Source organism: Rhinoderma darwinii, chromosome 4 (assembly GCF_050947455.1).
Source record: "Rhinoderma darwinii isolate aRhiDar2 chromosome 4, aRhiDar2.hap1, whole genome shotgun sequence".
NCBI lineage: Eukaryota > Metazoa > Chordata > Amphibia > Anura > Rhinodermatidae > Rhinoderma > Rhinoderma darwinii.
The window spans coordinates 172220762-172233565 of NC_134690.1; the positions used below are offsets into that span (position 1 = coordinate 172220762).

Here is a 12804-nt window from a genome sequence, read left to right on the forward strand (position 1 = left end):
GGCTCTAGTAAGGTACAGGCAGCGGCGCTGTTGATAGGGTACGCGCAGGACCCGCCCTCAGTGACGGCATCGTTCGCCGTGGAGCTGCCGGCGGGAAGTGCACATGTCGGGTCGGTACAAGGAGTTGGAGTACTGGGACTCCCGGTACGAGGAGGAGGAGCGGCTCCTTACCGGGGGGCATGAGTGGTTTGGCGCTTACCAGGATTTCGCCCACCTGGTGAGGAGAGAGTTGCGGCCCGGGACCAGAGGACTCGTACTCGGTATCCACGCTTTCTACTCGTATATAGTATTTACTTTGTTTCCACTAGTTAATGAGGGCGTCCAGGGCCTGTACACGCGAGTCATACCATGCGATTGTAGTGCGGCTTTCATAGTGCTACACCAGAACTTTTTGTAGAGTGACAGTTTTAGGCATACATTCACACTTCCCTTTCATGAGCTTTTCACTGGACTTTTGCATAACAAAATATATAGGAGGACGTTCTAGGGTAAGGTTAGGGCTACAGAGCTACTTCTGGACTGTGTTCAATGGTGCAAGTGTGACAACGGATTAGGCTCTGTTCACATCTGTGTCAGAACCTCCGTCACAGTTTCCGTTGACCTTGTTAAGCCAAATGATTCATGATTCATCAGGCGCAGTTTCTGTCATGCGATGTGCGAGGTGGCTCAGACGCAGATGTGAACAAAGTTGCATTTCATGACTTGTATGACGGTCACCCTGCAATTCATTTCAATGGGGCTCAGGTGCTTAGAACTAAGGCCCCATGGGCACGGCCGGCCGCTGACAGCCACTCGCATTTGTATGGGAGCACGGTCCGTAAAAAGCAAAAAATCGCACATGTCATATCTAGGGCTGCACGATGCATCGAAACTTCGATACTGTTTAGATACCGTTATTTCATGTATTTCGATACTTAGCTGCGCAGCTAAGTATAGTAACACATGAATGTATGAGAGCGGGACTGCGGCTGTGTGATACAGTCATTGCCCCACTCCGGAGTCCTGACAAGTGCGCGGTCAGCATGAGGTGATGCGGCCGGCGCTGCACTAATGAGCGGCGGAACTGAAGACAGAGCATGGCGGCCGCACTGCAAAACACCCCCGTGTTCTGTCTTCAGCGCCTGTGCCGCAGCTCATTAGTGCAGCGCCGGCCTCATCTCCTCATGATGACCGCGCGCGCACTTGTTGTCAGGAGTGGGGCAATGGCTGTATTACACCGCCACAGTCCCGCTCTATAACGGCGGAGATCAGGGAAACCTCATCTCCGCCGCTATTCCCCTGAGTCAAAGCTGACTGCAGCATTCAGGAGAAAATGAGAAGGGGGATGCCCCTTGGATCACATCACAGGAATCCCTGTGACGCGATTGAGGGCCATACCATATATGGGCAGACAATCCAGGTTCCGTTGAAGGACCCCAGGGCTGTCTAACCATATTTCTTGTTAGGGCATACTTAGGTATGTCCTAATTGCATGTGTGCTATCCTACACAGGCTAATGTACTGGCATATAGATATATGCCTGTGTACTATCAGTATATAGATATATGCCAGTACTTGAAAGTTTAAAAAATAAAGTAAAAACAGAAAGTAGTATTAAATAAAATAAAAATACACATACACCTTTTTTTACAATAAACATTAAAATAAGTCTCAACATAAAATATTCACATATTCGGTATTGGCGTGGCTGTAATAACCTGCACAACAAATTTTTTGCATCATTTATGTGTACGCTATAAAAAAATAAAATAAAAACTGCTTTCTATCACTTGTTGTGAGGCAGGAGGTGTGATGAATTTAATCTCCATGTGCCTCACATTAATAGCAATTAACCCCACCATGTACCTCACACATTAACCCATTATGACTGAGAAACATGATGGGGTTAATTACTATTAATGTGAGGCACATTCAAAATTAATCTCACCTGAAAATGGAAGAACTTTTTTTTTTTTTTTTTTATTACTGATGGCAAAGTATCGTTTTGGTATCGAAATCGCAAATACTACACGAAGTATCGGTATCGAAGTCTAAATTCTGGTATCGTGACATCCCTAGTCCTATCTTTTGCGGAGCCTCTCTACGGCACAGACACCTTACCGTAAATATACAGGAAGGTGTCCGTGGGCAAAATAAATGAATGGGTCTAATTCCGGATGAAGGCTATGGTCGTGTGCTTGGGGCCTAAGGCCTCATTCACACGGCAGGGTTTCCCGGCCGGGTGCCGGCCGTTCATAAATCGGCCGGCACCCGGCTGCATTAGGAATAATAGACCCCTAATGGGGCTATTCACACGACCGATTTTTTGACGGCCGGGAAAACCGCCCGTCAAAAAATAGGACATGCTCTATTTTCGCCCGGGTACCCGGCTGCCCGGCTCCCATAGAAGTCTATGGGGCCGGGTAATACCCGGCCATCACCGGGATGTGTCCCGAGTGACGGCCGGGTTTTCCGGCTCTTGCGCTCTATCTCCTCCTCCTCACAGCGCAGAGTGCATGTGAGGAGGAGGAGTTGATGCCATTCTGACGAATGGCATCGCTGTACACGGTGTGGCAGGGCCGGGGTGTACAGCAGGTGGAAGGGAGCGCTGCGCTGGCTCCCTTCTCCTGCTTGTTTTAAAAGCGCCTTGGCCCGGTGACACCTTCGATGGCGCCGCTAGCAGCTGCTGCTGCTACTACTGTAGCGACGCCACTATAGCAGAGCGTGGAGGTATCTCCCCGCTCTGCTATGTGCTAGCCGCACTTTAGCTCCTTGAAGGAGCAGAATCCCCGTGTGTTCGGGGATTCCGCTCCTGGACAGAGCGCTTGATGTCTCTGTCCATATCTGGGCAGTGACATCAGGGGAAACTCCTGAAGCGGAATCCCCGAACACATGGGGATTCCCCTTCAAGAGTTGCCGCTGATGTCACTGTCCGGATCTGCCCGGCCCGGCACGGATGCATAACTTTATGCAAACCGACCGGACAGAATGGCCGGCACTCGGGCTCGGACGCGACCCGGTCGTGTGAATCCCGCCTAAGGCTTTGTTCACATCAGCATTGCAGGCAACGTTAGGTGCCTCCGTCACAGGTTGTCAAAAAATGGCGGACAAATACAGTACAGCATGCTGCGCTATCTTGTCTATTAAAATAACGGGCCCTATGGTGGAAACTCGACCAAACCTATTAAAGTCAATGGGTTCCGTCGGGCGGTGAAGGTGTCTGTCATGTAACGGATCCAGTGCTTCCGGTATTTTCGTTGCTCTGCCTCTATGACGGAGCACCGCAACAGAAATAGCAAACACAGATGTTCTATGAAAGACCCTTTAAGGCCTCGTTCACAAGTGATGACAACTAATAATGGGGGGGGCACATGACATATGGCTTGTACTTGCTCTTTCACGTGTCTGCGATTTTGTGATTGGAATAAATCCACTAACGTCAGCATTTCTGATTATAAAATCGTGAGTGCCTGATGTATCATGTACACATACAATTTAATGCCTCCCCACCCAACATAGGTTAACACTAGCAAAAATAACACCCAATATTGCACTAGGATCCACTGACATCAGATACACTGCACAATATCACTGTGGGGGCCAAGTCTTAAAGTGCATAGTTGAAAGTGGCGCTAAACAGAAATTTGGGGGGGGGCACTCTTCTTTACTAGTTCTGTGGACTCTGTTCTAGTGATCGATAAGGTCTCAGGGGTCAGATCTCCACCAATCAGCAAGTCCCTTACTAGAAGCTCATGGCTGTATTATGGCTCGGTTTTCTACTGTAATGCAGCTCCTACAGAGGTGCTTGTGCCCCCTATTTTACCTTTTTATGTCTGATTGCATATGGACGTTTTTTCTATAAGATTCTGTATGAAACAAATAGAAATAAAAATTGTGACACGCTCCATCATACTCTGTATATACGGTCCTGGCCAAAAGTTTTGAGACGGACACAAATTTTGGTCTCCACAAATTCTGCTGCTTCAGTGTTTTTAGATCTTTGTCAGATGTTTCTATGGTATGCTGAAGTACAGTCATAAGCATTTCATGTGTTTTTAAGCTTTTACTGAAAAATACATCAAGTTTATACAAAGACTCAATATTTATAGTGTTGACCTATTTCTTTTATCAAGATTTCAGCAATTCGCCCTGGCATGCTGGATGTCAGCTTCTGGGCCAAATCCTGACTGATGGCAACCCATTCTTGCCTAATCAGTGTTTGGAGTTTATCACTATTTCTGTTATTTTGTTTGTCAACCCACTTTTTAAGGATTGACCACAGGTTCCCAGTGGGATTGATATCTGTGGTTTCCTGGACATGGACCCAAAATTACAATGTTTTGTTCACCGATCCACTTCGTTATCGCTTTTGCTTTGTGACATGGTTCTCCATCTTGCTGGAAAAGGCATTGTCCATCACCAAATTGATGCTGGATCATTGGGAGAAGTTGCTCTTTTGAGGATGTTTAGATACCATTCTTTATTCATTGAAGTGTATGAGCAAGCCCACTCCCTTGGATGAAACGCAACCCCACACATGAATGGTCTCGGGATGCTTTATTGTTGGCATGACACAGGTATTATGGCAGCGCTCACCTTTTCTTCCTTGGACAATCATTCTTCCAGATGTCCCAAACAGTCTGAAGGGGACTTCACCAGAGAAAATAACTTTACCCCAGTCCTCTGCAGTCCAATCCCTGTACTTCCTGCAGATTGTCAGTCTGTCCTTGATGTTTTTCTTGGAGAGAAGAGGCTTCTTTGCTGCCCTTCTTGATATCAGACCAGCCTGTCACCTTACTGTGCGTGCAGGTGCACGAACATCTGCCTGCTGCCATTCCTGAGCAAGCTCTGCGCTGGTGTTGAACTGATCCCGTTTCCAAATCCTCTTTAGGAGACTGTCCTGGCGCTTGCTGGACTTTCTTGGGTGCCCTGAAGCCTTCTTCACAGCAATTGAACTTCTTGATGATCTAATAAATGGTTGATTTAGGGGCAATCTTCAAAGTCGCAATGTCCTTGCATGTAAAGTCTTTTTGATGCAAAGCAATGATGACTGCACATGTTTCCTTGGAGGTAACCATGGTTAACAGAAGAAGATGATGATTTCAAGCACCATCCCTACTTTTAAAGCAACCAGCCTGCTCTTCTCACTCTTTCATGCCGAATGAATTATATCAGCTGCCTTGTCCTCCGTAACACTCTCTCCTGAGCTAACGAGAAGATCACTGAAATTGTTAGCAGCTCATTTTGTGGCAAGGCTGAAATGCAGTCGATTGGGTTTTTGTAATTAACTTAATTTTCATGGCAAGGAATGACTAGTTAATTGTAATTCATCTGATCACTCTTCATAACAATCTATAAAAACTGAAGCAGCAAACTTTGTGAAAACCAAAATTTGACAGTCTCTAAAATTTTGGCCAGGACTGTAGAGGTATTCTCCTTTAGTAGCATTACTTCTCTCTATTTATTTAGAATTTACACAGGTTATAAGAGTTGGGTTAGGGCTAGACCACTGGGACCTCCACTGATGTCGAGAACGATGGTCCCCAAATCCCAGTTGTAGGTGGGACAGCCAAATGAGCCTGTTCGGCTGTTTCCGACAGTATCATTTATATCTATGGAGAGGGATCTCTTCCTGCACTCAGGCCTTTTATTACCTGTCTTATCTGCTCAGTTACCTCTCCTGTTCGCTGATACTGTCATTACAATTAAAAAATAAATCCTAGTATCATAAAAGCATTATAATATAGAGTCATATGGCTTATAAGTTTAGGAGCAAGATGATAAAAGACCAAATGAGGTGTTACCTAGGGCCAAGTGAGTTTACATATCCCGGGATATTCTCATACAACCTCCTCTGTATGTTTACTGAGTTATATAATGATCTGCCCATATGGACTTTAGTTTTAACTACTCTATATATGTGGCTCACGTAGACCACGGACTCTTGTGACAGCTGCTACATCCTGTCCATACTGACTGGGGCTATATGTTAGTTCTCTCAAAATAGTGTATGTTCACAGTTGTTGTCCCCTCCCCCCATGGCTAATCTGTAACTGCAATTCAATCACTGTCTGTGCTGATATGCTGGCTTGCCTGCCATAAAATCTATTCAATCACACATCTAAAAATAGTAGAAAGGTCAGTTAGATTCACACCACCGTAGTAAATCAAATATACACAGAGAGGTAATCTCTAGAAAGTGGTGCTGAGCTGCTCCATGTCACTCAGGACAGAATACAATTGGTTTGCCTAAGGGCTTGTTCACAATAACACATTATGGCTCATAATTCATAACCCAGAGAAGTCGATGGGTCCCTGCTGTGTATCTCCGTATGCCTCGGATTTCATTTGGAGGCGTGTTCCTTCAGACACCATATTCCAGAGGTATTTTCCTCTAGTCGTAATAATAAGAATCTTTATATATTCCGCAGCACTTTACAATTCAGAAGGAACCTGTACGGACAATATCAGACATTACATAGCGACAAAAATAACTAACAATTCAAACAAGAGGAAATAAGGGAGACACCAGAAGTAAAAGTGTTTGTTCAGTACAATGGTCCGGCCATCTTTTATATAATAGGATAGTACACATAAAGCTGCATGACCCGGTCACCAGCCTGTATCTGTGTATGACAAACATGAAGTGCATTAGGGTGCAAGGAGTGTGGGGGATACTGCTGAATGAGGGGGTCAAGTCCTCATGACTAATGTAATAGGGGGCAAAGGAAAGGGGTCAGTTCAGGGAATGTTAGAGGGCTGTCTAAAAAGATGTGTTTTCAGGGCACGTTTAAAACTGGATGTTGGGAATTAATCTGATTGTCTGGGGTAGCGCATTCCAGAGGACTGGTGCAACACGAGATAAGATTTACAGACGGGAGTGGGAGGTTCGGATTATGGAGGATGTTGATCCTTGGTCGTTGGCAGAACGTAGAGCCCGAGTAGGCTGGTAGACCGACATGAGGGAGGAGATGTAAGGAGGTGCAGCACTGTGGAGAGCTTTGTGGGGGAGACTAATAAGTTTGAATTTTATTCTGAAGGGACTGGGCAACCAGTACAGTGACTGGCATAGGGTAGAGGCATTGGCGTAGCGGTTGGTCAGAAAGATGAGGCTGGCTGCTGCATTGAGGATAGATTGGAGAGGGGAGAGTTTAGTGAGGGGGAAGACCGATTTAGTAATGAGTTACAGTAGTCAAGACGAGAGTGAATCAGAGCAACAATGAGAGTTTTGACTGTTTGTACTGTAAGGGTCAGATCACACAGAGTTTTTTTGACGCAAAAACCTAGTTGGAAAACGCACCAAAAAACGGCCGAAAATGCCTCCCATTGATTTCAATGGGCATGGACGAAAAACGCTGGGAAAATCGACGTGCAAGTAGAGGAGAATCTGCCTCAAAGTTCCAAACTGAATTTTGAGGCAGATTTTCTGCCTGCAAAAAACTGTGAACCCAGCCTAAGAAAAGGGCGGAATCTGGGGATGTTTTTGAGGTGAAAGTGATTGAATCTGAGGAGTAAAGGTAAGATCAGAGTCCAAAATAACCCAGAGACAGCGTGCGTTGCTGCCTAGGAGTTATGGTAGTGCCACACACAGATGGAGACATCAGGTTTAGGGAGGTTACTAGATGGTGGGAACACAAGGAGCTCCGTTTTAGAAAGATTCAGTTTCAGATAGAGAGGACATGATGTTAGAGACAGCGGATAGACAATCACTGGTGTTTTGTATTAAAGCGGCGGTGATGTCATGAATTCCAGAGCGAACAGTTAAAAGACAGGCGAAGACAGAAACCCTGCAAATCTTTTTACCGTTCCTTGTATATGTGTGGCATGTAAGTGGTTGGGCTTGGCAGAAGAAAAGGGAGGACCTGGGTTGGGAGAGATGTCCCTTGCAGCTAGTAGCAGGAGAATGGAGAGAGACAGCAGATGGTTCAGCGATTTATAAGAGCGACTTTGTGTTGAGCAGTGGGATGAGATGGGTTAAGGTGCTTCAGGAAAGTGAATAGTGCATGGGCGATGGGAGGAGAGAGGGACTGATGTGGACTGAATTTTCCAAAGGCCTAAATGGGCGGTAGGATTGTAAACCAACAACCGCTACAACGATGAGTGCGGTAGTGAACATGTTTTTTTTGGTCTGAAAACAGGTAAATATTGAATGTAATACACCGTGTTCCAAATTATTATGCACATTGGATTTAAGTGTCATTAACATTGAATTATTAGTTTTCCAATTAAACTCATGGATGGTATTGTGTCTTAGGGCTCTTTGGATCATTGTAATCAATCTCAGACACCTGTGATAATTAGTTTGCCAGGTGTGCCCAATCAAAGGAAAACTACTTAAAGAGGCTCTGTCACCAGATTCTGAAACCCCTATCTCCTATTGCATGTGATCGGCGCTGCAATAGAGATAACAGTAACGTGTTTTTTTTTTTAAAAACGTTCATTTTTGGCCGAGTTATGAGCAATTTTATATATATATATATATATATATATATATATATATACATATATATATGCAAATGAGCTTTGAAATGGACAATGGGGCGTTTTTTTTTCGTTATGTCCAACTGGGCGTGTATTGTGTTTTTAACTGGGCGTGTTTATGTGTATGATGCTGACCAATCCGTGACCAGTCAGCGTCAACACTCCTCTCCATTTGCACAGCGTTCTTACTAGAACGATGTGCAGCCACATACACAAGTGTCCTGATAATGAATACAAATGAAATCCAGCCTGGACGTCATGTGTACTCAGAATCCTGACACTTCTGACTTTTTTCAGAAGCAAGGGAAACGAAATCTCGCGAAATTACGAGGTAAACGAGATTTCGTTTCCCTTGCTGGAAATCTCAGAGAAAAGAGTCAGAAGTGTCAGGATTCTGAATACACATGACGTCCAGGCTGGATTTCATATGTATTCATTATCAGGACACTTGTGTATGTAGCTGCACATCGTTCTAGTAAGAACGCTGTGCAGCTGTGTAAATGAATGGAGAGGAGTGTTGACGCTGACTGGTCACTGATTGGTCAGCGTCATACACATAAACACGCCCAGTTAAAAACACAATTCACGCCCAGTTGAACATAACGAAAAAAAAAACGCCCCGTTGTCCATTTCAAAGCTCATTTGCATACATATATATATATATATATATATATATATATATATATATATATTAGCTCATAACTTGGCCAAAAAAGAACGTTTTAAAAAAACAAACAAAAAAGTTACTGTAATCTACATTGCAGCGCCGATCACATGCTTTAGGAGATAGGGATTTGAGAATCTGGTGACAGAGCCTCTTTAAGAAGGACGTTCCACATTATTAAGCAGGCCACAGGTTTCAAGCAATATGGGAAAGAAAAAGGATCTCTCTGCTTCCTAAAAGCGTGAAATAGTGCAATACCTTGGACAAGGTATGAAAACATTGGATATTTTAAGAAAACTTAAGCGTGATCATCGTACTGTGAAAAGATTTGTGACTGATTCAGAGCACAGACGGGTTCGTTCAGATAAAGGAATAATGAGGAAGGTTTCTGCCAGACAAATTAATAGGATTAGGAGAGCAGCTGCTAAAATGCCATTGCAAAGCATCAAACAGGTATTTGAAGCCGCTGGTGCCTCTGGAGTCCCGCGAATCTCAAGGTGTAGGATCCTCCAGAGGTTTGCAAGTGTGCATAAAGCTATTATTCGGCCACCCCTAAACCATGCTCACAAGCAGAAACGGTTGCAGTGGGCTTAGAAATACATGAAGACTAATTTTCAAACCGTGTTGTTTACTGATGAGTGCCGTGCAACCCTGGATGGTCCAGATGGATGGAGTAGTGGATGGTTGGTGAATGGCCACCATGTCCCAACAAGGCTGCGACGTCAGCAAGGATGTGGTGGAGTCATGTTTTGGGCTGGAATCATGGGGAAAGAGCTGGTAGGCCTCTTTAGGGTCCCTGACGGTGTGAAAATGACCTCTGCAAAGTACGTAGAGTTTATGACTGACCACTTTCTTCCGTGGTACAAAAAGAAGAACCGTGCCTTCCGTAGCAAAATTGTCTTCATGCATGACAATGCACCATCTCATGCTGCAAAGAATACCTCTGTGTCATTGGCTGCTATGGGCATAAAAGGAGAGAAACTCATGGTGTGGCCCCCATGTTCCCCTGACCTCAACCCTATTGAGAACCTTTGTAGCATCCTCAAGCAAAATATCTATAAGGGTGGGAGGCAGTTCACATCAAAACAGAAGCTCTGGGAGGCTATTCTGACATCCTGCAAAGATATTCAAGCAGAAACTGTCCAAATACTCACAAATTCAATGGATGCAAGAATTGTGAAGGTGATATCAAAGAAGGGGTCCTATGTTAACATGTAACTTGGCCTGTTAAGTTTTTTTGATTGAAAGAGCTTTTGATTTCTGTAAATATGACCTCCCGATGCTGCAAATTCAACAAATTACCATTTTAGTTCTCTTTACAACCTTTAAAATGTTTTGATCTCTGTTGTGTATAATAATGTGAAACTGTGCATTTTGAGTTATTTACCTCTAAAAAAAATCTGTTATTAGATTTGTTCAATAAAATTCGCATTATACTCCAACGGTTGATGGCTTGAAGATTATACTGACTGTCATTTGCATCTATTTATTTAGGAAAATCAGCGAAAAATAACATTTGGAACGCGGTGTAATTCGAATGTATGCAAGTTTGTTTGGTTTGGTAATGCAGCTTACCCTGTCTAACTGCCATGTATAACTGCCAGGACACTTTGACAATATGACACTTAGAGATGACGTCTGCACTCGTGCCACCCCTAGCAGCATTGCTTTTGAGGAGAATATTTAAATATGATGGCGCTGACGGCTCTGTAGCACTGAACCACAGGGACTCTATACACTGCTCGACCATGTGCTTGAGGCCTTCTAGTCATGCATTTGATATGATTAAAGGGGCTGTCCATTTTCAGCAGATTTTTTATTTTTTTGTATTTAAGTTATACAATTTTCCAATATATTTTCGGTATTCCTCACGGTTTTCAAGATCTCTGCTTGCTATTATTCAGTAGGAACATTAATTCTTTACTACAGCGGATATAATTCTGGTCATGTGATGGACACACAGGTACTGGGTTAGTTAGAAGACGGTTCTGATACACATACTAGAACGAGCTGTGCACCTGTGTCCATCACATGACCATAAAGGGAATGTTATCCGCTGGAAGTTAACAATGAATGTACCTACTGAATAACAACAAGCAGAGATCTTGAAAACCGTGAGGAATTAATAAAGTATATTGGAAATTTGTATAACTTTTAATTTTACACAAAATAACATTCATCTTGCTGAAACCAGACAACTCCTTTAACCCCTACCCGCACTAGTAAGTAACTATACGTAGTTGCGGGAGGTTACTTCCCGCACGAGGACGTATAGTTACTGAGTTGTTTCCTGTGCACACAGTCGGCGACAGTGTGCACCGGGAACCGGTAGGTCAGCTGTCGCCGACAGCTAACTCTCCACTCTTGCCGGCCAGCGGTCCTTTGCCGCTGATTTCTGCGAATTATCCCCTTAAATTTGGCGATCGGTTGCAATCGCCGAATTTTAGGGGTTTCTAGCATATCGGCAGACCCTGGTACGAAATCGCTGGGTTTGCCGATAGCCTGGCAAAAGGAAGCCAAACAATGGCCTCTGTGTCTGGCATGGACGGAAGCCCATCAGGACCAACCTTCGGCTGGTCCCGATAGGCTTCCTGTCAGTGACAGGAAGTCACTGTGTCGTTCCCGATGCACACTGTCGGCGACTAGGTGTGCATCGGGAACTGGGAGGTCAGCTGTCCCCGACAGCTGACACTCCAGTGTTGCCGATCAGTGGCTAATCGCCGCTGATTTAGGCAATTAACACCTTAAATGCGGTGCTCGATTGCGATCGCCACATTTAGGGGGTTTGTAGCACATCAGCAAATTATTTTTGTTCAGTTTCCCAGTACATTATATGGTACTTTAAATGGTGTCAATATAAAATACAACTCTTCCCGCAAACAATAAGCCCTCACACTGCTCTCTGGACGGAAAAATAAAAAAAATTATGGCTCTTGGAGACGGGGAGTGAAAAACGAAAATGAAAAAGCAAAAAAGGATCAGTCCTGAAAGGGTTAATTAATTTCTAATAAAAAAACATTTATGACCTCATATGGGGTATTGCCATAATCGCAAGAAATTTGCTGTTGGGGTGCTTTTCCTCTTTTATCCCTTGTGAAAATTAAAAAATTCAACGTTTTAGTGGACAAAAATGTTGATATTAATTTTCATTGCTTAATTCCACTAAATTCTACAAAAAACCTGTGAGGTCAAAATGCTCACTCTAACCCTAGAGAAATTCCTTGAGGGGTGTAGTTTCCAAAATGGGGTCAGTTTTGGGGGGTTTCCACTGTTTTTGTCCCCCCGGGGCGTTGCAAATCCGACATGGCACTGAAAACCAATCCAGCAAAATCTGCGCTCCTAAATCCAAAAGGCGCTTCTCCCCTTCTAAACCCTGCAATGGGACCAGACATCAATTTATAACCACATATGGGGTATTGCCATAATCGGGAACAATTGCTTTACAAATCTTGGGGTGCTTTTTCTCCTTTATTCCTTGTAAAAATGAAAAGATTCTATGTTTCCACAGAAAAAAAAGGTGATTTTCATCTTCACAGACTAATTCCACTAAATTCTGCAAATAAACTGTGGCGTCAAAATGCTAACTATACCCCTAGAAAAATGCCTTGAGGGGTGTAGTTTCCAAAATGGGGTCACTTTTGGGGGCTTTCGACTGTTTAGGTACCACAAGACCACTTCAA

At 44.0% G+C, this 12804-nt stretch overlaps 1 protein-coding gene across 1 annotated transcript in view; it reads left to right on the top strand.

The window, feature by feature from the left end:
- The first annotated feature begins 30 nt into the window (after positions 1-30).
- EEF1AKMT4 (EEF1A lysine methyltransferase 4) overlaps positions 31-12804 on the top strand; it is a 27975-nt gene continuing 15201 nt past the window's right edge. The window contains exon 1 of the mRNA XM_075861893.1: positions 31-260. Coding sequence (XP_075718008.1) covers positions 104-260 — 157 coding nt within the window. The 5' untranslated portion in view covers positions 31-103. The remainder of the gene's footprint in view (positions 261-12804) is intronic.